The following is a 24,941-nucleotide window of genomic DNA, read 5'->3' as shown; positions in this document are numbered from 1 at the left end:
TCCATCATCTGTCCATCCATCCATCCATTCATCCATCTATCCTCCCTCCATCTACCATCTATCCATCTATCATCCATCCATCTATCCTCCATCCATACATCCATCTATCGTCCCTCCATCTATCATCCGTCCATCCATCCCTAAATGCATGCATCCATCCATCCATCCCTCCATCCATCCCTCCATCTGTCCATCCATCCCTCCGTCCAGCCATCCCTCCATTCAGCCATCCATCCCTCCATCTGTCCATCCATCCATCCATCCTTCCATCCGTCCATCCAGCCAGCCATCCCTCCATCTGTCCATCCATCCCTCCATCTGTCCATCCATCCCTCCATCCAGCCATCCCTCCATTCAGCCATCCTTCCATCTGTCCATCCATCCATCCATCCATCCATCCATCCATCCATCCATCCATCCATCCTTCCATCTGTCCATCCAGCCAGCCATCCCTCCATCTGTCCATCCATCCCTCCATCTGTCCATCCATCCCTCCATCCGTCCATCCATCCCTCCATCCTTCCCTCCATCCGTCCATCCATCCATCCATCCATCCATCCATCCATCCATCCATCTGTCTGTCCATCCATCCCTCCATCTGTCTGTCCATCCATCCCTCCATCCAGCCATCCTTCCATCCATCCATCCATCCATCCATCCATCCATCCATCCATCCATCCATCCATCCATCCATCCATCCATCCATCCATCCGTCTGATTCCACTGTCATGCCATCTCTTCCATCCTTTAATCAGTTATTTTTCATCCATCCATCCGGGTCCAAGGTTTAACGGGTCCAAAGTGAAACCCGGGTTTCACCTCTGTCTCTCCAGAACCTTTCTGGACCCCAGTGATGTTTGTAGTCCTTCCACAGGTCCTAGATTGATCTGTTGTCTTTACTTCAGATCAGGAGAGACAGTTAAAGTCGTCTTCATCTTTCTGGTTGATGACCTTTGACCTCAGACCCTGAGGTTCTAACTCATCTTGTTTTCTTAATTAATAAACCAAGTCAGAACTGGAATCTGGAATCTGGTGCATTCAGATGGATTTATCTTGTTTTCCTGCTGATCTTCACTAACAAGAGTTAGAAGAGGTTTATAGGAGGTTGTGCAGATTCAGGACCTTTGACCTCGTTCCTCGTCTCTGAGCCTCACCTCTCAATCCGTTGTCTCTCCAACCAGGTGCAGGAGCCGCAGTCGGACCGGCAGCTGATTGAAACGTCTCCAGTTCTTCAGAAACTCACCAGCTTCGAGGATTCGATCGGAGTTTTGTTCACGCATGTCCGCCTGTTGGCCAGAGCGTTCACCTTGAGGACAGTGGGCTTCAACCACCTCACCCTGTGAGTCAACTGCAGACGATTACTCACCTGTAAAACTCAAAGACCCTCTGAAGGTTTCGTCTGACCTTCTGTCTTACAGCGTTTCCTAAAACAGTTTGTGATTTGCTTCTTTAGGACACGAATTACATTAAAAACTGTGATTTGTATCTCTGAGCTGCTCTCAGCCACTGCATTTAGTCGTATTTTTTAATTTGTTGATATTCTCATTGGAAAAGTTAGAGGAGAAAATAGTAAAAATAGCAGCAATCCCAACAATACAGACAGTTTTAGGGGTTTCAAGCACAATTAATTGGAATTTATTGTCCAAAAATCTACTGAAGGAAGAGTAGCTTTACTAAAACATCCAAGAAATTACTTTGATCAAAGCTAATAATTACATCATCAGACAGACCAAAATATGAAGTCGATGGAAAATGTTGGTATTTTAAGGACAAAAATGACAATAATTCATATTATAAGTAACAAAATAATTTCCAGTTTCTTTCAATAACAAACCTATAAAATTAAAACAAAACTGCAGGTCTGTGTCTGGTGAAGTTTGTCATTCAGTGGGTAGAAAATTCAGAAATACTTCATAATAAAATCATTCAAGTAAAAAGTACAGCGTAGTAAAAGTACCCCTTAAAGTACCTTTTTCTAGGTTACTTTGGGTAAATGTAACCAGTTGCTTCCCAGCTCATCTTGAACGTCCTGTCAGGTGAAAGACGGCGCACCTTTTATGTTTTTTTGTTTCTCTGGCAGCAGGGCTGATCCCGTCCAATAGAAGAAAAACCCAGGAAACTTTTAAGCCTCCATATCTGTATTCTGTCTCCTAACTGCGAGGCTGTAACCCCAATGCCCCATGGGAAATGCGGTTTTGATTCACTGGATTGTCCTGGACTGAAGGTTTTCTCTTTCATTTATTTCAGCCACATCTCTCACTGCTCTCTCTGTGTCTCTCCCTCGCTGTCGTGCTTCAGTCCACCTAGTGATTTCTTGGAGTCTTACTTAAATCATTCTTTTTGATGCAGATTTAATTAAGGCTGGCTTCGCTATACATCCTCGGTGCGTGCTGCGCTCAGAGAGGGAGAGAGCGGCCATGCACATGTGGTTTCTGCTCTGTTTTTCTCTGTTAATTGCGGCGTCTCGCAGCAGTGCTGCAACGCCCCTGACTTTGAAAATGTGTTTTTTTTTCCTTTCCTGCGCCGTGACGTTTATTCGATAGTCGGAGGGGAAAAAGTTGCAAACTTTCTATAGGAATTGATCTGTCGTTGTTGTGTAGCTGTCCTCATTTATTCATACCATGTAATTTTTAAAAAATTTAAATTTTCATTAACCCGCCTTCCGGCTAATGAGGCTCTCCTCCAGAATTTTATTATTTTTTCCTCCATTCAGTCTTGGAGAGGCTTATTTGCAATAGACGCTCGGCTCACTTCTGAGCTTTCCAACTCTACACAATAGTGGGTTTGACAGCTAAAGCAAATTAGGCTTGGCAGCGCGTGTTTGATATCTTATTGGCAGGTTGCGCTCTGTAATTGCTTGCTTAGGTTGGCCACAAGGACACTTCTCTGTGTGTTAGTGCACATCGTCTGCACACACACACACACACACACACTCCTGAGCATGCTCTAATCCATCACTTAAATGTCAAACCTCTCTCCAGTCGGGGTCAGTCGAGTTGATTAGAGGTCCAGAGCTTTGTCTCCTCCTGAGCTTTACTTTGAGGACTTTCCAACTCAAGGTTGAAAGCGATATTTTCCAACTCGACGGCGAAGGTTTCTACTTGTTTCAGCCGAATCCGATCGCCTGTCCTGCAGCAAAACGAGAGGGGAAAGAGCCGATGCGTTTTAATTTATGTTCATCAGCTCGTTGGTAGCCGAAGGCGCGTTGACCCAAATACAGCCGAGCGACGGCTGCCCACGAGGACCAAAGGTCGCGGCGAAGTGGGTCACGGTGTGGAGATGGAGCGCAGAACGAGGTCAGAGAACGGAAAGGAGAGTCAGACGATAAGGAAGGATGTGGAGATGGGACGGCGGGCGACCTTTGGCCTTTCACTTTGAGGGGGACTGGAGGACAAGCTGACCCACATGGTGAAGAAGATGCAAGAAGAAACACAGGAGAAGTCGTGGAGCGCTGCAAAAACACAATTTTACCAAGTATTTTTGGCAATATCTGGAAGAATGAAGAAAAAAAGGTCGACTGCAGACTCAGTTCCTCCTTCTAAGGGATTATTTCTCAAAATTTGTTAGTTTTCAGCCACATTCTGGCTATTTATGGGCACAGCAAAAATGAAAACATGATACTGTTGTAATTAAACAGAAATAATCTTAGCCTGGCAGAAAAGGGATTTTTTTAACTGAATGCCACTTTTTGGAAATATTTTCTGTCATTTCTTTTTTTAGAAAAGAAAGCGAACAGATAAAAGTATAGATTAAAACTGTGTCTGGAATGAGAGATGATATTTTATTTTTACACCATATAGTGTCAAAAATGTGACCAAAAAAGTGAAAACAATAGAAATCTGAGTGAATACGTTTTCACTGCACTTCAGATGAAGTCGGGTGTTTATTTATGCGCTGCACATTTTCTAAAGAACTCTCAATTCCCAGCCAACAAATTGCCCAAAGTAGTTGCACTTGAATTGGACACAAGTGTCCATACAGAACCAGAACATTATTTCCCTCAGAGCCACGAGGAAAATGATTTTAAAGAAAAAAAATAAAAATGGACAGGCCTTTTCTTTTTGATTGGGCGGCCTTATTTCTGCCTGCTCAGAAGTGCTGTTAGAGGCATTTTAGATCAAATTCAAAGGTGAATAAAGACCTCGGCTCCACACTTTACCTCAATTTCCTCCAGCTTTTCTGGAGAATTGTCACTGAAGCGAATAAAGGAGGCTCCTTTTGTGCAGCTGCACACATTCCTCTCTGACCCGCTCTATCTCCTCCTTTTTTTGTCCTCCATCTTTTTCCCTTATTCACTTCCTTTCTGGCTGTCACCCCGCTGCTTCCTGCCCACCTCGACCTCCTGTTGGAAGTGAAATCAGCATCTTTTCGCTTCCCTCTCGTCCTGCGGCTCTGGGTTTTCAGAAATCAGGTGTTTCCGACGTTCAACCCTGAAAGTCTGGGGATGATTTCTCCCCAGTCTCGCTCGTTCTCCGCCTCGGCTTTTCACGCTCTCATGAGCCGTGGCGGAGCCTTTTCATTAAGAAGCCCTCTGATTATTTTTAATGTGGGCATCAAGCGGTGTCCCTCTCCCCCAACGGCTCGCCGTCCTGGACCTCAAAGACGCAGTAAAAGGGGAAGAAAAGTGGCTCCAACTTAAAGCTTATCCTCCGCTCTTACATAAGCTCCTCTACAGTCTTTAAATTAAAATCAACTTCTTTATTTTTCCGGTTTTAAACATTCAAATTGCATCCGACTTTAATTCCTCTCCAGTTTTTTAAATGGACTAATCCTCCTGCGGTGCTAATGCGGTAAACTTAGTATCAAACAGGAAGTTTAAAAGTCGGTTATTTATCAGTTTAATTGTAGCTGGAAATGTTTCAGAGGGACAAAAACACACAGATCCCAGTTTAATTATTCAGTAAGCAAAGATGGAGTGAACATTTTACAGTATCTTAAGGAAAAACTAAGTACACTCTATTATTTAGCAGTCTGTTGAACCAACATTTAGCAGTTTTGTCTCTTAAAGGGACAGTGTCATATAAAATCGACTTTTTTTATTTATTTTTTTAGCTTTCCCTCCTCAAAAACAAACCTGGAGTGTTAAGATTTTTTCATGCATGTTTGAGAAATCCTATCATGTTCATGGCAACATTCAGCTGTGCAAAACACCTGGGTGGACGTAGCCCCGCCTCCAAGGACGAAACTCCTCCCCCCACTGAGCTCCTTCAAACTCGCCAGCAGCAATTAGCAAACACCTTATAGGAGCTACTTCTCAGTGAAACGCTGGTATAAAGGTTGTTAAAGGGTTAATACAGGAACTATGTTCATGACTTCCTGGAGGCGGAGTTTCAGAAAGAGTAGACGTTTCTTAAGTAGCTGCCAGCTGGATAAGCCACTTTATTGAGTGGTGATAGTCTAAGCTAGAGTATCCATTAGCTTGAATTACCACTTTCCTGAAAAGGTTGTAAAGGTATAGTCCAAGTAGCCATTAGCTTGAGTACTTCTAAGTTTGAGTAATTGACAGTTTCAGTAGACATTAGCTTGCATAGCTGCTAGCCTGGTACTTAGCTTATAAGTTACAGCTAGCTAATTTATGGCTTGAGTAGCTTTTAGCTTTAGTGAGTATTATTACAACAATTAGGAATCTGATAGCTTCATTAGCCGTAGCTTATTGATTCTCCAAACTATAAATAGTTTGCTCAACCTCTACTGCAGTAAATATGAACTTCTGCTTTAAATCCCAAAGAAACGCATCAGACCAAGAGAGAACTTTAAAATCAATGTGTTTGGCTTTGAATTAAAACATAACCACCACACTTTCTGGACTTAGCAACAGAGCAGTACAAAAACAGAAAGTAAATAAATTCACAATTTAAGGCTAATTTAAATTCATACAGCAAGCACCGCGTTAAAAATGTAATTTCAAACTCGTGTTTCTTTGAAATCTGAAACCTTTATTTTTCAGATTTAATATGTGTTTTGGTCCACATTGAAAACAGTTCAGATTTCTGCACCAAGGCCAATTTTACTTAACAAAATCAAGACAAAAACACAGGATAGTCAGCAATAAACTACAAAATATGACCTTTTTTAAATCATTTAAGGCAAATAGATATTTTCTTGTCCCCTCCCAGGCTGATTCTCATTGAACACCAATTGAATATTAGCCTGTTTTCATATGCAAAGCCTTTAAGACAGTTGATTATCATAATTTCTCTTTTGATTAACTAATTGGCTAAGCCTCCCAGTTCAGTGAAAGAGGACAACTTCCTGTTATTTAGGCTTGCTATATGGCTTCCCAAACTAAGCTGCAGCAACTCTAGCTGACATCTGCTCTAGCCAAAATATGTACAAACTTATAGCTATTTAAGCTAATTGGTACTGAAGACAACAGTTGATCAAGCTGACACCTTTGTTTTTTTTTAATTTACCATTGTTTTACCAGGAGGTCCCTTCAGTTTAAATCTCTTTTTCGAGGGAGTTTCATGCTAATGGTTGCTCAATCTAATAGCTATAAAAGCTAAAATCTACTGGAGCTAACTGCTTTAAAATCCAACGGCTAATCGGTTGTAGCATGTGTTTTTGCAGGTTTCTGAATACAACAAAATGCATGTTGCTAACATAAGTTTGTGAACTGTGCCTGATAAACTATCCCAGCATTTTTGAGCTGTAACAGAAATTGTTAAATTAGCCAAATAAACATTGTTAGTTTGAAATTATAGTAAACAAGAGTTTTACTTATAAGATACAAAAAGATTTTTAACTTTGAGTCAGGTATTCATTCTTGTTTTCTCCAGGAGGATTCCTTGCTTACTATCCAGACAAGACCACTGACTTCTGTCAGCTTCAGTTAAGATACTGACTACTATTAGCTACTCCACATGAACCCCACGGACAGTAAATGTTTTTTATTAAAGCAGTTTAAAGCTAGTTTTGCTTGACGTCTTTGTTTCGCTTCAGTTTTGGGTCTTTGAACTTTCTTTTGTTTCCCCTTTTGTATTTTAATGTTTACCTCATTTTTACAGTGGTTGTTTAGAAAAACAAATGAAAAAGAAAAGTGAATTTTTCATTCTTACAAATGCTAAATGAGTCAGTCGAAAAACTATAATTAACACATTAATCAAAAGTCAGAATAACTGGCGGTTGTTCTGAGACTGGGGTCCAGCGTTCTGTGGCTCATTCAAAAATAAAAAACAGTGGCAGACGTTAAAAGTTAGACAATAAACTTTGATCCTTTTGTTGCTGCTCTTCATCCTCTACCTCCGCACCCTCCTCATCTTCACACGCCGCCTCCTGCCGGGAGCGTGCAGCTATAGATGGATGTGCTGAATATACCTCCCGTCTCGCATGGCGTTCCCCTGCAGCCAGCGATCCCTGCCAGCCTGGCCCGACTCCAGCCCACATCTGCAATGCTAATCTATAATTCTGTTTAATTAATGACCATTACAGCAGCAGCAGCAGCAGTTACTGCAAACCCACCCAACCCCTCTCTAAGCGGGGACTTACAGTACAGAATCACAGCGTTTTCTTGGAAATGATGTTGAAAGATGGTTTCTAAACCTCTGCACAGAGCCTCTGCTTGTGCTGACAGGCTCTCCTGCAGGTGTTATTTTTTTTCCCCGCTAAGCACTCTTCTTTTGTACTTCAGTGCTTGAATTGCATTCAGATCCTCCAAGTTGTCACGCCGCCTGTCAGAGCAGCTGTTCCCAGCGGCTGCACATGAAACACACATCAACCAACTCCGTCGTTTTAGTTGGGAGTCTAAAAGCCCGGTAGATCTGCAGAGATGATGTGTATCCAGATGACCTCGCAGGCTCTCCCTATTTAATCCCGTTTTCGCCTCTTGTGACCTTCTTTCTCCGGTTTGTGTTCCTGCTTTTATCCAGAGGCCACAACCAGAGGATGGAGTTCCTCGGAGACTCCATCATGCAGCTGGTCGCCACCGAATATCTCTTCATCCACTTCCCTGACCACCATGAAGGACACTTAACTGTAAGATCAAATCACTGAAATCAAATGTCATCACCCACACTCCTTACAAGGCTTTCATTTCATTTTCCCACCCACAGACATCCATTTTCATCCATTTTCCCATCTTTACTTTGTGTTTCTGCTGCCTTCTTTCTAAATGAGTTAGTTTTCAGTGATTTCATCTTGTTTTTTTAGGTTATTTTTTATACTTCCACCTCCTTCCGCATTTCGCTCCACAGAAAGTGTGTTTACTGTACTCCATGTGATGGGTATTGTCACGAGACCAAACTGTTCGCCGCTTTTCAATAACAAACAGGCCTTTATCTGCAGCTCCTTTGTCAGACAGGAGAAAAGCTGCATCCAGGTGAAAATTTCAGCCTTATTTTGACTCAGCGTCTCGTCAGGACACAAGCATAAAAGAAACACAGGTTGTCACGTTTTCACTTCGCTTCAATCACGAGCATTGAATCAAAAATGGTCAGTGAAAAACAGACTGGAGTTTTTTACTGTTAATAAAGATTAATAAAGGATATTATAAAACTGCTGACTGTGCAGTCAGGCAGCAGACTTGTCCACTCGATGGCTGGAGTGGATAAGTCTGCATTTTATATCCTAAAACTTGATGAGTCCTGTTTTGTCTATTTTATCTCTTAACTGATCTCCATAGTAGAATTTGGTTATTTTTGATACGTTTGTGTATAAAACCATTTAAAATCCTCAAACAGGACTACTAATTACTTTTGGTTAATGTCTTAAGGATCCTTAACAATCCGGTTAAACTGCCATTCACCGAATGTAAAAGTGGGAAACCAACTTTTACATTTAAACGATGTCATATAACTCCACCTAATTAAATAGTAGGAAGAAATAAGTGAAGTATAAAAATAAGTTTTTTTCGGGGGTTAACATGATAGCGCTAAGCATCCATGCATCCCAGCACATGCAGATATTTCTTGTTTGACGTCATTTGTATAAAAGCCTCCATGCAGCAAGCTTTCATGAAGGCTGAAAGCTTGGAGCAATACCCAGGAGTCAACATGGGGCGCATCTGAAATGGATTTTGAATCGGGATAAAAAGTGCCCATTCAACTAGTGTTGGTGTCTGGTTTTTATTTTTTTATTTTTGCCACTTCAGTCGAGGTTGGGTGCGTGCTGTAAAATAAAATAAAATAAAAATGAGGGCATATCACAGCAAGACGAACTCATACGAGTCTCGTTTCATTCCATTTGCTCCCTTCTGCATCTCGTGGCTATATTTACCATGTTTGTGTGTTTCTTTTAGAGACTTAAATGCACCCTAACAAGTCGAACATGTTGTCATCCGCTCCGCTCCAAGTCACGATGTAATATTTAAGAGACTGAAACATTTTCTCTGCATGAATTATTCCACGTTCCCCTCCATTTTCATGCTTTTTATCGACTTCTTCTTTGGTTTTTTTCTTCTTTCTCCCCATGTAGTGAGTGATGCTCACCTTGCTGCTCGGATACGACATGAGTTCCTGTTTGTTTTGTTTCCCTGCAGCTTCTCCGCAGCTCGTTGGTGAACAACCGGACTCAGGCCAAAGTGGCAGAAGAGCTGGGCATGCAGGAGTTCGCCATCACCAACGACAAAACCAAACGGCCCGTCGCGCTTCGCACAAAGACTCTGGCTGACCTGTTGGAGTGTACGTTCATTTCTTTAATCTCAGCCTATGCATAGAAAACCAATCAGTGCTGCCATTTTGATATTTAGTTGAACTGGACGACTCATTAATGTTTTTTTTGTACAGTTATTGAGCCTTAAATAGATGTTAAATGTGATAAGACCACAAAAAAACCTGCCAAACTGCCCCTAGGTTGAGTTTCGTGTGGCTCTCTCTACTCCATTTCAAGAACGTACAAAACAGTTGGTGCAACAATATGTAATTTCCTGCTTTCTACTTCTAAAAACAACCTTTTGTTGAATCACATTTGAGCGGTAGTGCGTCGTTACCTAGCAACCAAGATGAGCCTCAGCACAATTGGTCAGCTGGTTTTACTGCTGTACAATGGCTGCTGGAAAAGACAAGAGTTTTGTTGTTGACTTACCATCCAGAAACCACTTTCTGTATCCTTGTTGGTTGTGCAGGAGGCTCCACTTCTGCTTTTCAAACATATGGTCGTATAATCGCGCATCTGTTTGCAGCCATTTTCACGAGCGGCTGTAAACTTTGAGTCAGCGGGTTTGGCCAGCAGGAGCTTATCGGGATTTAAAGTGACAGAGACCCTAAAACAGCTAATTTTGAATCTCATTTTCTGTGAATAAATTTGTGCAAAATTTTTTACATATTTTGTGTAGCCTATACACCTGTCCTAAACTGTTCAAGGAAGCATAATAGTTCGCTTTTAAAAACAATACTTATTGTGTTTTTATCACTAAAAGCAGTTTGACCTGAAGAAACAGAAGAAATCTTTTATATTTTCAGTTCTTCTCTAAATAACATCGACTAATAGTTGTTTTCACCAACGAGTTGAATGTTTCAAACGTCACATCAGTCGAATCAGGCTGATTAAATCCTGGTTCTCGTCACCATGTGTGACGTTTTTACCCTCAAACTCAGAACCAGAGTCCGGTCCAGTAACTTCAGAAACCTCCCAGGAGTGAACAAATAGCAGCAACAACATTAAGGGACATTACGGTTTGTCCTGCAGGCTGCGCTGGACCACAGCTTCTGATAATCACAACTTTCTGGGATCATTAGGCTGCTGTATTATTTTTGATGGGATGCCGAGGTCAGCGCCTCACTGCGGGATGTAAACCGAGCTGCCAGCTCCCTGGCAGACAGGTGAAATTAATCAATCACTGTTTTGTTTTTTCAGTCATGTTGTTTCTCCCATAACATGGAGCTGTTGTTGCAAACTTCAGACTTTAATGTAAGACGCAGGCTCAGTATAATAATAGCAAAGAAACAGGATTATTTAGGAGCATTCAGGAGCTCCAGACTTTGACTCCAAGGCCAGAATATCATTTTTAAAAACTAAAATCACCAAATAAGTTATTATGCTACTAGACAATAAGCTATTTTAATTAAACAAATAAAATAATCTAATTTTATTGTTTTGTAGGAATCTGATTGTAGATCCAACCAGTTTGCTTGATATTCTGAGCTTGATCGAAGAAATCTGAAACAAGTTAGCTGCTAGTCTTATTTTGAAAACACTTGCTGTATTTTTATCTGAGTTTTAATGCACTGCAAGAACACAAAATTTTACCAAATGTTTTTGTCGAGTTTCTTGTGCAAATATTTTATTACACTTGAAAAAAGGCAAAACTAACATGTAGGTAACTTCAGCAGGAAGCAGGAGCTTGTTTAAAGTCAATAATTGATTTATTTATAACATGGGAAAATGTCTTGTAATAACTGAAAGTGGAACTTGAACCTTTAGGGAATTATTGACCTAAGAATAAGCTCCTATTTCTTGCAAAAAAAAGTTACTTGTTAGTTTTGTCTTATTTCAAGTGTAATACAATATTTGCACTAGAAAATAAGACAAATATACTTTTTAAGATTTTGTGTTTTTGCAGTTTACAGCAATTAAAAGTAGATTTGTGTGCGCCGATCTGTACCTTACCCTACAGGCCAATGAGTATATGTGGTTCTAGTTACCATGACAACAGAAAGAAAACAGAAAGCCTGGCAAATTATAATTTTTTGTTGCATTTAACGTTTTAATGCGTAAAATTTAATTTAAAAGTTGTAGTTTTGTCTTAATTTATTTGATCTCATGGTCAGCAGGGCCGCTAAAGATCAGTCTAAGGGCCGCTAATGGCTCCCAACCCCCACTTTGAACACCATTGTATGCAAACATCAATACTAAATGGTTGGACGTTTAAAATCCTGTTTTTTAACCTGATGTTTTTTCCATATTTGAAGAAATTGACTGAAATTGTTAAATTTTCTCGCTAATTCTTCTCCAGTAAAAGATGAATTAATTTTAGAGCTTTTCAAACATCTTAACTGATTGGGCCACATGGAGCTTTATTTACACCAATATCCCAATAAAGACAAAAAGATTTCTTCTCATCTCTGCCAAACCTACACTTGAGTTGAAGCCCAGAGTGAAAAGACTGTTCGTCTGTCCAGATTAAAAGATGAATAACACAAGTAAATATGTCTCTTATTGGGACGGAGCCGACGCGTCCGCGTTAGGCCAACAGAAAGAGAGCAAACTGGGACGGAGGCATATGGGAAGTTGGGAATAAACACTTCCAGAATGATGAAAAACCCAACTGTGATTCATATCATTTGCCTTTCAAATCATCGCTCAGATTTTTTATTTTTTATTTATTTTTTCTGTGGGCTTGAGCAGAGTTGATGACACGGGAGGAAGTGGAAAGGGCAGCGTTGGAAATGATTTCAGCTCTTCTCTATATGAAGAGTCGCGCCCCGAGGCGGCAGCAGGCCCCTTACTGGCCCCTCTGAAATATTACCTATTATTCCTTCTTCGTGTCCTGCTGTCTTAGCCGCTGAGATGAGTGAATGCGGCGGCGGCAAATGGGGAAACAAAAGGCACCGCAGAGAGATGAAGATGACACCGCATGACCTCTGCTTACGTTTGAAATCTTTTTCAGCTGGGTTGGAAGCGCTGCAGTTTGACGTACAGTTTCATCTTAAAGAGGGCTGCCTGGCAGTTTAATACCCCTGAACCTTTCCACCTTTTATCATGTTACAGCCGCAAGATTCAGTGTGTTTTAATAGAACTTTATGGGATGGATCAGCAGAGAGTAGTCAATAATTGTTGGATTGTTGAAGGGAAGCAGAGAGCCGTCAGTTTACAGAAATTCAAGACAAATCACTGAAATCAACAGATACTTTAGATCCAGTCTAAAACACGTATAGCTGCTTATTTTAACAGTTCAAGCCACAAATACATATTAATATGCATTAAAACACCACAATTAGCATTACATTACAAAAAACACACAATCTGACCAAGTATTTTTGTCTATTTTCTGAAGGAAATACTTTAGTACAATTAAAATAAAACAAAACTATCTTGCAAGTTAAACTCCCACAAGAAATGGGAGCTAATTTTAGGTCAATAATTCCTTAATATTTAGTGAAAAAGTGCTAGTTCCACATGGAGATTATTTCACTTTCAACTTTTTGTTGCTGAAAAGTTGCTTGCAAGTTAGTTTTGTCTTAAAGTGGTCCAGGATATTTGCACTAGAAGCAGGACAAAAATACTTAGTAAGATTTGGTTAAATTGAAGAAAAACAAACAAAACAAAAAACAAAAAAAATGTATATATATATATATATATATATATATATATATGTGTGTGTGTTGTTTTTCTGCAGCATTTTCCAGGATAAAAAAATCTTAAATGAGTGTAAAGTTAAAGGGAAACTGTTTTATCTTGTTTTGTAGTTTTTATCTTTTCTGTCAGGCAACAGTTTGAGCCTCCTGTGTGTCGAACCCTTTCAGTGCAGATTTATTTGTTCGCATAAACAACTCTCTGGGTCACTTCTGATGCCAAACTTTTCAACATACGAGGCTGGATACATTCTGTGCATAAAAACTTTTAACCTTTGCACTAAGTTAAGGGACATATGCCTCTCCTTTCTTTATAGTTTTCTTGTGTATTTAATTCGGGGTGGCATTGAAAACGACCTAAAGAGTCTTAAAATTGACTGCAGCTACTTTGCTAAAATCCTGTGCACACCTGGTTCTTGTTTCAAAATGTTTACGTTAAACTCCAGTCTGCTGCCGAACGCCTTCTGGGTTTTTAGCTTTCATTTACCTCAGAAGTAGAACTAGAAGCCTTTTGTTAAGAACACGTTCTTAACTGTTCACCGGCTACCTTGCTTTCTTTTTTTCTTCTTCTATTGCTTTTTTATAAGTGCTCTCTTTGTTGTTGCAGCTTTCATCGCGGCTCTCTACATCGACAAAGACCTGGAGTACGTTCACACCTTCATGAACGTCTGCTTTTTCCCTCGGCTGAAGGTGAGCACCTATCGATGGCCATTCAGCGGCCGCGCCTGATCAATGCGCTGCCGAGCAGGGCACCTTAAGGAGAGAAAAGCGCCGAGGAGATGATGATGATGAGGAGGGAGCTAATGGCCGGGCCCTGATCGATGCAGGGGCCCTGAAGTGGTGCTTGGCTCTCGAATGCCTCTCATAATGGCGGCTCGCGCTGCTATTCCAGTCGACTTTTAATGGAAAGCGCAGCCGTTGCAGAGATGCATGCGTCGGGGTGTTGTTGCTGCTCATCAGCGTTTGGCTATTGATCTAAGGAGTGCGGCAGAGGAAGTCGAGTGTGTTTCAGAACTCCTGCGGCCAGATCGGCTTTTTATCCTCAAGTGCCCCGAGTCCAAATTTAGAGAGAAAACACCCCAGATTGCGCACTTGCTTGCAGAACTATCAGACACACACACACATACACACACGGCGAGTAACCCGCACAGCCTGGACCTCTCCTTGTGAGGCTGCTGCAGCGGTCTGATATGCCATGCTAATTGCTGTCTTGGTGTGCCTCTCCAGGGAGAATCTTCAGCTCTGGAGGAGCTGAGCTTTGCGTCATGGTCGCTACAAGAGAGCACCTCATTTCCACATCCAAGAGGAAAAGTTGTGAAACAGCCAGCACGTCTCCTTACACAGCCTTGTGGAAAGACGGCGTCGCACACTGTGCTGCTTCATCCAATTTAGATGGAAATAGAGAGCCAACCTTGCCATATTTTTTCCCTCCTTTGTGCTGCGCCGTGTGATGATGCATATCGAGGGGCTTGCACAAGTGCATTTTGCAGCAGGAGTGGCTTGTTCTGCAGCAGAGGTGGGCTTTGTGCTCATTTCCAAACATCAGAATTCCTCTGCTTCACGCTGAAGGAGCGTGGAACCCTCCCACCACCCAGGAGCACTGCAAAAACACAAAAGTATTTTTAGTTTAGTTTCCGCTGCAAATGTCATGGTACACTTGAAAAAGGACAAAACTAACACAAGTAATTTTGCTGCAAGATTTATCAGCTTGTTTTGAGTCAATAATTCCTCAATATTGATTACAAAGTACTAATTCCACTGGCAGATTCATGTATAACAAGAGAAAATGTCTTAAAACAATCTGCCAGTGGAACTATTATTTTTTTATCAATGAAAAATAAAGGGGTCTTTTTGTGCAGAATTCACACTTTGCACATTTTTGTATTTCCGTTTGGGTCTCAACTAGAGCTGTTGTAAAATAATATTTTAGTAATCGAGTTCTCTATAGAATACTTTTACGATCATCCGAGGAATCAAATAATGATCCTGGCGGAAAACGGTCCGCTACATAATAAAAGATAATTTAACGAAGCTTCGAGGCTGATAAATTTTCCTCAAGGAACTTTAGTAATCGAGGTGCTCGAATCATTTAAGGAATCGTTTCAGACCTAGTCTCAACTGCTTTTAAAACTTTTTTTGGCAACAAATAAGTTCACGTTTTTGGTGTCTGGCAAATGAGCAGTTTCAAAAACTTTCTGAATTTAACGTCACAAATCAGCTGAGTTCTGCCCGTTACCTGGCAACCCCAGCAAAGTCCAGCCTAGTAAAGTCTAGAGCTGAGCTCCAGCAGGTTTGGTCAGCTGGTTTAACCTCTGTATGCGCAGTACAATGGCTGCTGGAAAAGACAAGTGTGTTGTTGTTGTTACCATCCAGAAACCACTTGCTGCATTCTTGTTTTTTGTGCAGGAGCCTCCACTTCTGCTTTTCAAAGATGTACGGTTGTATAATTGTGCATCTGTTTGCAACCATTTCCACATGTCATAGTAAACGTTGAGTTTTTGGGTGTGGCCAGCAGCAGCTCATTTAGATTTAAAGTGACAGGACACTTTAAAACATCTCATTCTGACTAAAATTTGATTATCTAAGAATGATTTTGTGCCAAAAAATGTTTTGCATCGCCTGCAGACCTATCCTAACCTGTTCAAGGAAGCACACCAGGTCAACTTTAAGGAATTATTGTCTTACTTCAACTGTACTGGGATATTTTCACAAAAATCTAGACCAAAAATACTTGGTAAGCTTCCATGTTTTTGCAGAAAGAGATGGGGGAAAGTTGGATGGAGGGAAAAAAAAATCAAGACCAGCAGAGATGGAGAGCAAAGCGAGAGCAAGGGAGCACAAGCAGCAGAAGCACTCTTTGTAGAAAATTAATAGGAGCAGACAGTTCTGCATTCAAAGTCTGCCTTTTTATGACAAGGCTGCTTCCCTGTTAATGGAAGGGCTTTTAGAAGTCCCACTTGGATAGGAAAAATGTATCAGGGCTGCACACCTGGGAGACTCCCAGACACTTTTTATTTCTGGCCGGGGATTGGCTTTTGTCTTAAGTAGCTTGTGATTTGTACCCACTGTGAAGACACAGACGGAGAGCCAGTCTGAGAGCGAGCAAATAAGTGAGTCCAAAAGGGGGAGCTTTATAAAAAGCGCTGGGATGGCGGGAATGAAATAAAAGCAAGAGCCAAAGGAGAGGGGTCCTAACTTTCAGCACACTGATTCTCTCAAAGAAATGGCTTTTAAAGGAAAAACAGATCGAAATGAAATGAGTGCGCCTGTCTCTGGTTTGTGTGTTGCAGGAGTTTATTTTGAACCAGGACTGGAACGACCCCAAATCTCAGCTGCAGCAGTGCTGTTTGACCCTGAGAACGGAGGGCAAGGAGCCCGACATCCCGCTGTACAAGTAAGAGCTCAGAGAAGTCAGGGCCGCGCCGCGTACGTACGAGCTGTTCGAGGCAAGCTGTGATGCTATTCTGAGCCACTTACCGTCAAACTGTTCGCAGAAACAATGTCTGAGCGTGTTCCCTCACAATTCACTATGGAATAAACACATTTTTAAAAATGCTAACCAGTGCTAGCTGCCAGCAACTCAGAATTTAATACATTTTATTTTTATGTCACTGATTTATTGTCGTTTTTAATAAAATGACTTTAAATAGTTTTTAAGAAATGAATAAATTTAAGCCCTGTTTCTCTTTTCCTAAGCTAATTTCAGCTAAGAGTTTTGGAGAAATTGTGTCCAAATTAGCCATCAAATCTTTCATATGTTGAATTTTGAACTATTTTTAAAATAAACTCTTATCAAAGCTTAAATTAAAACATGTAATATGTTTCTAAAAACAGTTTTTAGTGGCATTTCTGGATAAATGTAAATCTAAGCCTTAGCATTCCTTAAAGTAATGCAGTACTTAAAAAGTTTTTCACAATATTAGCCAACTAGCTGCTAATGTGACCTCGCTAGTTGTTTTTTTTTGTGTCTGTCACAGGTAAGTGCAGGTTTATATTATAACTCCAGGCTTAGTGCGACAGCATCATAAAATATATAATTTACAGTTGTAACATAGGTCTTAAATTTCATTTATAGTGGTCTTAAAAAGTCTTAAATTTGAGTTGGTAAAACCTGCCAAAGCTGTTTAGTGAGATATAAACTGTTACAAAGTGTTTTTCAATTACGCATCATATCAGCTGTCCAAAAGTAAAAAACCCATAATTATGACATCTGTCATTAAAAATCTTAAATTTCTGGGTTTCCCTTTAAATTAGAGCTTTGCTGTTTAACCTGTTATTTTGCTCACTTTAGAAAAGTAAAATCTGTTTTCCTGCAGGACTCCGTTCTTTGCTGCTGGTCCCAGAACGTTTCTGACCTCCGGTTTGAAGGTCGCTGTCGTGATAAATAAACATGGCCGCCGAAACCTCTCATTCAACAAGAAGTCGAGCTTGATAAAAGACTTGGGACGGCCGCCACGATGCTGCGTTTGTTGCCATAGAGACGTAGAAACGGCCTTTATTGGAGAGAAAAGGGGAGGTCGGCATGGAGACAGAAGTTCGCGTTGATGTCCAGTGTTTAATCGGCTCCTTCTGTCCCGCTCCGTGTTTTTCCGCGCGTCTTTTCAGCTTTATTTTTCCTCCTGCTTCTGTTGGTTTCTGACACGGCGCGTCTCTCCAGCCGCAGTCAGCGCGCAGTCAGCGCGCCGTCGCCCGCGGGAACGCCAAGCAGAAACGAACGGAGCGCCGCGGCGGGAGGAGTTTCACCGATTTAGCCGGAGCGAGCTTCGCTCCGCAGAGACCGGTCGGGTAATCCTGACTTCCTGCTGAGGCAGCCTGACCTCTGCAGGTCGATGTGAAGACGTTCCTTCACTTCCTAGAAAAATATGGAAGTCAAGTCAAAGATTTATGAGGCTTTTTATTTTCCTTTCTTCCTTATTTTACTTATTTTACTTCATTTATTCAATTTTTCCTAATTTTTCCATTTAATTCTGTCTTTACCTCAATTTCCTATTTTACTTCAGTCTTTCCATCCTTGTTTTACTTCTTTCCTTTCTTCTGTCTTCATAATTTTCTTTTTCTCTTCCTTTACTCCTTTCCTTCCTTCTGTCCTACTATTCCTGCCTTGTTGTACTTCCTTTCTTTCATCTTTCTCTGATTTTCTTTTTTACTTCCTTCCTTCCTTCCTTCTTTCTTTCCTTCATTCCTTCCTTTCTTCCTTCCTCCCTCCCTTCCTCCCTCCCTCCCTCCCTCCCTCTCCTGTGGTTTATTTAGTCTTTTAATCTCTGTAATTTCCTCTGTTTTCTAAAAAATCTCCTGGAAAACTTGATTCTGTTGATGTTCTCTGACCTCCAGCTGACTCTCCTCTCAGAGGTCAAAGGTCGGGAGTCAGACGGAGGACCAGAGGAGAGGCTGATCCGCTCCCTCACAGCAGGCCGTCAGTACTTCCTGTTAAACAGGAAGTTCTGCTCTGCTCCGCCTCGCTCTCGCTGCATTATTGATTCCGCCATCATAATTGACAGACGGCATTAAAAATGGATCGAGCCGTTGAAATAAGTAAACGCTGTGAATAATTCAGCCGAGTCGCAGCGTGTTTGTGCTGCTGTCCCTGCAGGAATGAAACGGAGTCGCTGTTTCTTTTCTGCTAAACGAGGATCATCTGTTAACGAGTCGCTTCTTTTCTCCGTTTCTGTCAGCAGCTCAAACCGTTTGCTTGTTGGGAAAAGGGAATCTCTCTCTGCTTCAGATTGATTTCCTGGACTCATGCTTGTTTTTTGTTCCTGTTGTTTGCAGGACGCTGCAGACGGTCGGGCCGTCGCACGCCCGGACCTACACGGTCGCCGTCTACTTCAAAGGAGAACGCATCGGCTGCGGCAAAGGCCCCAGGTGAGAAAAATCCCTTCATTCCCAGTTAATAATCCCAGTTTCATCCTGTAAACATTTATTCCTTCTTTTTATGCTCCCTTCCTCCTTTGTATCCTTTTCTTTTTCCATCTCTCCTTTGTCACGTTTTTCTTTCTTGCTTCTCGTTTGAAGGTTTCACATTTAATCCTTTCACAAGTTCATGAATGTTTATATTTTAAAACACTCAAACGTCTGGAAACTCTGGAAAACTGTCGAAACCTTGATCCTTCCTGTAGACCATAAATATCGTCTTAAACTTGCAGTAAACTTTGGTTTTGATGGTTTAAACTAACAGGTGACAAAGTTCTGACATGAAAAACGTTTAGAAAACTGTGATAAGAATAAAAATATCCAACAACAACAACCGGCTGCTTTCCTTCTCAGTGCTCTACTAATGGGATGAGAATAATGGCTTCGCCGTATTGATGCCGTTTATTATAGCAATTAAGCTCAGCTCTATTGGGAAAGAGACATTATGCACAATGAAAATGAATCAATTCATTATTGATTTGACATAAATTTTGTTATGAAAATATCACTTTGCTGCTCAGAAGCGAATGCGGCGAGGCGACGCTGCACCCGGGATTCCTGCGGCCGCAGCAGGAGGCGAAGCAGAGCGTTTGTGCTTTTCACCGTCCGTCTACACTGCAAAAAATCTAAATATTATCAGGTATTTTTGGTCTAGTTTCAAGTGGAAACATATTGGTACACTTGAAATAAAACAAAACTAATTTATAAGTAACAAATGTGGAGCTTGTTTAAATCAATCATTTTTAATGTTGATTTTAAAAACATGTTTCACTGGTAGATTATTTCACTGACAGCATGGGGAAAATGTCTTACTATGAGTGAAATAATCTGCAGGATTATACTAAAGTTGGCCTATTATTCTAATGTGAACAGGTGAGAATTGGTCTGTGGTCTATATAAAACATGTTCAATACGTTTTTTGTATAAAATCATTCTTGGGTAATAAGATTTCAGTTTGCTCAGTTCATAATGAGCCGTTTTAGGGCGTCTTGTCACTTTAAATCCAAATGAGCCCAAAAACTCAACATCTACACTCGCACGTGAAAGTGGCTGCACACAGGTACGCAATTATACAATCGTACCTCTTTGAAAAGCATTAGTAGAGCCTCCTCAAAAAAAAAACTAGAATGCAGCAAGTGGTTTCTGGATGGTAAGTCAGCAACAAAACACTTGTCTTTTCCAGCAGCCATTGTAAAACCAGCTGACCAATTGTGTTGGAGCTCAGCTTGGGTTGCTAGGTAACGGCAGAACTCTGCTGTGGTTGCTAGGTAACGGTGCATCGCCTGCTGATTTGTGAGGCTACTTTCCAGAGGTTTTGAAACGGCTCATTTTCCAGACACCAATATTACTTGGTAATATTAACTTATAGTCAAAAACTGACTTTTTTTGTGCCTAGGCTGTTTTTAGAAGCTAAAATTATAAAAATGTGCAAAATGTGAATTTTGCATAATTGGTCCCCTTTAACCCCTAGAACCCGACGGACCCACCGGTGGGTCCAGCTGCCACGGGACCTCGGCTCGCTCTGTAAACAAAGGCTCCACGTGCCTTTAAATTTTTTTTTATTTTTTATTATCCGCTAAAAGAGGCTTTGATCTTTCAAAAACTATTCCGCATAAAGGTTTTGCCCAAAATGTTAAGTTTAAATTTATTTATACCCCCTGAGGGTATAAGAGGTTAATGATTGACTTAAAACAAGTTTCTAGATCTTGCTGAAAGTTTACTTGCAAGGTAGTTTTATCTTAAGTGTACTAAGATATTTGTTGTACAAATTAGACCAAAAATACTTGTTGATATTTTCTGTTTTTGCAGTGTGTAACCTGTTTTGTTGTTGTTGTTGTGTGTTTCCACTTCCTGTATTCATGCAGAGCAGAGAAAGTGAATCTCCACACGGCGGCCTTTTCAGGGTTGGAGGCGATAAAGCCGCAGCTGAGCCTGCGAGAAATGAAACCTAAATCCATCAAACATCTCATCCTCTCTCTCTCACACACACACACACACACACACACTCATCCATCCATCCACACTTGAAAGCAGTCTCTGTTGCTCTAAGCTGGCGATAAGTTTGTCCCTTTTGCAGAATCTCAGAGCGCGCACTGTTTTCGTATTTACATGATTTAAGCTTCCAGCCACCTCTGATGTTGAGGCTACGATCAACATAATACACGCAGGACGGCGCCGAGTTGCAGACGCGAACGGCGCCCGGTGCTTTCCGGAGTGGGTGCTCTGCCGTACCTGTGATTGTCAGGCAGAAGGGCGCGCTAAGAATAAAAATAATGCCCTCCTGATAATCCTCTCAGCACCGGGCCTGTTTTTCTTTTCTTTGACAGAATTTCAGAAAGTCCCATTTTGAATATGCTAAAATCCTTCCCTGCCTGTGTGTCTCTGTCTCCCTCTAATCCAGCATCCAACAGGCTGAAATGGGAGCTGCGATGGATGCGCTTGAAAAATGTGAGTTGTTCAGCAACACAAACACACTTTCCTTTAGATGTTTTCTCAGTGTGTCTGTCTTGGTTCTGATGGATCCCATTGCTACATACTAATGCTCTTCATCCTTACACATTGACTGATAGACTGGGAATGTTCAAATTCAAATAATCTTTATTTATCCCAAATGGAAATTAAATGCTGTTATAACACATCACAATATCATCCAAGTAATTTTTAAAGACTTGCTCTGGTTGGCAGGAAGGATCTCCAGTAGCAGTCAGTTTCACAACCAATCTAAGGAGACCTCTGACTTCTTTTAATTTGTATTTATATATATATATAAAAGAACTGTTAAAATTTGACTAAATGTTTTACTGTTTAGTCCACTTCAATTGAACTCCAGTCCGATTAGTTTGAGAAAGTGTGAATGCAAATCGAACTCTGTTCAACCTACAAAGTTTGGTCTCAGTTTGGTTGAAGTGAACTCTGGTGCGGTTTGAATGTATATGTGAACGCCAAGCGGACTGGGGACCGCTCCAAAAGCAGGAAGTGGACAACAGCACAGAGGATTCTGGGTAAATACAACCAAATCAAACATGGTAGCCTAGCGCCGGGGAGAAATGTGTGATCTTTCAGAAATCCTACAGCCGCTAGGATTCTATAGAGCTCTACTCTGTTTTTATTTACATAGGAAGTTGCGCTCAGTGTCTTCTTCAGAGGGGAACTGGTTTTTCAAAGGTTTGGTTTGTTTGACTCGGTGCAGTGTGAAAGAAAACCACAGCAGCTGAAAATGTAACAAATGTTGCAGTTTTGGTTCCCAATCGAACCGATTCTACCGGACTGAGGTGTGAAAACCCCCTAAATGTTTATCTGAGTCTCATTTGAGTCGTTCTGTGTTGACGGCGCTGCACTGTCCCTGTTGGGTGTTAGCGGGGCGGCCCAGCGCTCGGCGAGAGGCCGAGCCAGAAACGGAGAACCAGGAAGCTAAGCACCATTGAGCACATCAATCATCCTGCAGGATGTTTCTGTCAGTGATGCACAGTTTGTGTTGTGCCTTTTTTTCCCTGTGTGATCATGTTTCTTCACACCCTGATGGACTCTCATGTACTCATCGCCGCTCTTCAGATTTGAAGGAGTGCGTCTGATGCGTCCCTGATGAGCCGCTGCCCTCCCTGGCTGTTTTTCATCTTATTGTCTTTTCATCAACCAGCACTTAAGGAGAATAGATGGCGGGTTTTAGGCATTTACGACATCTCGTTCTCTCCCAAGTAAAACTACAATTACGCGGCGCTCACAAACACATCCACCAGCAATTTCCATCGTGTAGCGCCGCCGCCTCGTACTCTCCCTGCATATGTATGCAGATGCATGTGTGCAGAATCCAGATTGTGTTTGGGAGGGACATGTTGGACTGGAATCAGTTGCTTTCTGCGACTACTTCATTAATCAAACGTACAATTTGTTCTTCTCTCAACTAATTAGCTGGAGGTGAACACAAATGGCTTTGTCGTGGCTGGCCTGTGCAAGTCGCCGAGGGCGCAGAGGTCCGACTTTGATTTCTCTCTGCTCTTAAATGAGGCCTCCAGCCACTTGTGATTGATGCAGTTTGTGTGCTCAGGCTTTAGCTTTTTATGAAACATTAGCGTTAGCGTGTCAGGAGCTAAAGCTCCACTCTCCTCCGTCTTCCTCCCTCTCCCCAGTGTACTCCTCTGTCACCAAGATTGATAGATGCTCATTGCTAGTAAATGAACACTTCCCCCCCTCATAAATTGCTGTTTCATGTGACTAGATTAGCGATGCCTTTTTAAAAGGTCAGTTAATTTAAAATCATCTCTTGGAGCACTCCCTTGTTTGGTGCAGTGCCTCCAGTTGAAGGGCTTTGTTTGACTTTGTATTCCCACCTAATTTAAGGCTGCTAATTTACAAGTCACCTGTCAGCAGGATGTGCTCTTTTTCACATGATGTTCCCGGTGAGAGCTTTGGGATTTCTAACCTGCTTTAAATTGTGAGCCGCTGTAATTGAGTGCAGACTGTTGGCAGAAGAGATAAAAGTAGATTTTTATGCATGTGAAGTGGTTGGAATATAAAAATGAGGCTGTTTTGAAAAAGGTGCGTTGGAATGTAACAAACAAAACATTAGCTTTGAAGGACACGTTTGTTTGCTTTTGTATTTTAAGAAATCCAGGTTTAGCCAAATAAGTGTTAATTACAGTTTGCAGCCTAGACTAAAAAATGGCTGCACTCTTATAAAAGAAAACTATATTTGTTAAAAAGTGACGACTTGAACAGTGATATATATATATATATATATATATATATATATACATACACAGTTTTTCTTCTTTTTTTTGCTTAAATCATCTTTTGGAAAAAATTTTTAGAAAAGCGACAATATGTTGAAGTGGGAGTGTTTTTCTAGTGACTCAGAACACCATAAAATAAGACATTAAATTTCAAAATAAAACGTCAAACACAAACCTGACCAGACCAGAAGTGGGTAGTAACTAATTACATCTATTCAGTTGCATTTACTTGAGTAGGTTTCTGGGAAAATATTTATTTTTTTGCTACACCCCGTGGCTTTCCCTCTCGGCTCCTTCAGACTAGCGGCAGCAGCAATTAGCAAACATCTGGTGCAACTACTTCTCAGTCCAACGCTGATAAAAACAGTTGAAACGGCATCATGAAGAAGAGTAGGAGCTTCTTAAAGAGACAGAGACCAAATTCAAAGCATCAAACTTCTTGTTTTTTATATACAGACTGAAGTTACCTGGTTGAGCTATAAAATGGCCTTTAAAATACATGATGCTAAAAAGTAAAAATATGTTGAAGTAGTGCTACCTGCCTCTAAACTCGATTAATTAATATATCAAGAACTTATTAAAGTCTGTAGTTTTAATTTGTGACTTACTTTGCTGTGAGCTAGCATGCTAATTTTTTGCATAGTAATTATGTAATTAGTGCCAAAATGAAGCAGGTTAGCATGCTAGTTAATAGCATTTTTACTGCGTTGTGGACTAGCATGCTAACTTTTAGTGCTGCTTATGCAGTTTTAAATTAGCAGGAATGTTAGCTCAGCTGCTAATTATTATGCTGTTTGTAGCGTGCTAACTACGTCATGAACTAGCAAAGTTAGCTCATAACTTTTGTGTTTATTTAGAAACTACATAATTGATCATATTAAATTTTGAAGTATACTATATTAATTTTGCTTAAGTTGATACATTTTAACTTTTATTAGAGTAATTTCTTTTACTTGCGTAAAAATATGTTGAAGTTGTGTCACTCTTACCTGAGTACATTTTTCTGGGTCCGCCTCTGATTAAGACAACCATTCAGGCTAATATTAATGAATCTAATCCAACAAAATGATGT

At 41.0% G+C, this 24,941-nt stretch overlaps 1 protein-coding gene across 1 annotated transcript in view; it reads left to right on the top strand.

The window, feature by feature from the left end:
- drosha (drosha ribonuclease III) overlaps nt 1–24,941 on the top strand; it is a 122,324-nt gene that overhangs the window by 87,528 nt on the left and 9,855 nt on the right. The window contains exons 25-31 of the mRNA XM_015000111.2: nt 1,182–1,339; nt 7,869–7,974; nt 9,476–9,617; nt 13,837–13,919; nt 16,520–16,623; nt 18,999–19,091; nt 21,541–21,587. Coding sequence (XP_014855597.2) covers nt 1,182–1,339; nt 7,869–7,974; nt 9,476–9,617; nt 13,837–13,919; nt 16,520–16,623; nt 18,999–19,091; nt 21,541–21,587 — 733 coding nt within the window. The remainder of the gene's footprint in view (nt 1–1,181; nt 1,340–7,868; nt 7,975–9,475; nt 9,618–13,836; nt 13,920–16,519; nt 16,624–18,998; nt 19,092–21,540; nt 21,588–24,941) is intronic.

Source organism: Poecilia mexicana, unplaced genomic scaffold, assembly GCF_051168715.1.
Source record: "Poecilia mexicana isolate PSO_F unplaced genomic scaffold, ASM5116871v1 scaffold_20, whole genome shotgun sequence".
In the NCBI taxonomy this organism is placed as follows: Eukaryota; Metazoa; Chordata; class Actinopteri; order Cyprinodontiformes; family Poeciliidae; genus Poecilia; species Poecilia mexicana.
The sequence above is the reverse complement of the archived record's forward strand: the minus strand, read 5'-3'. Positions and strand labels throughout refer to the sequence as shown.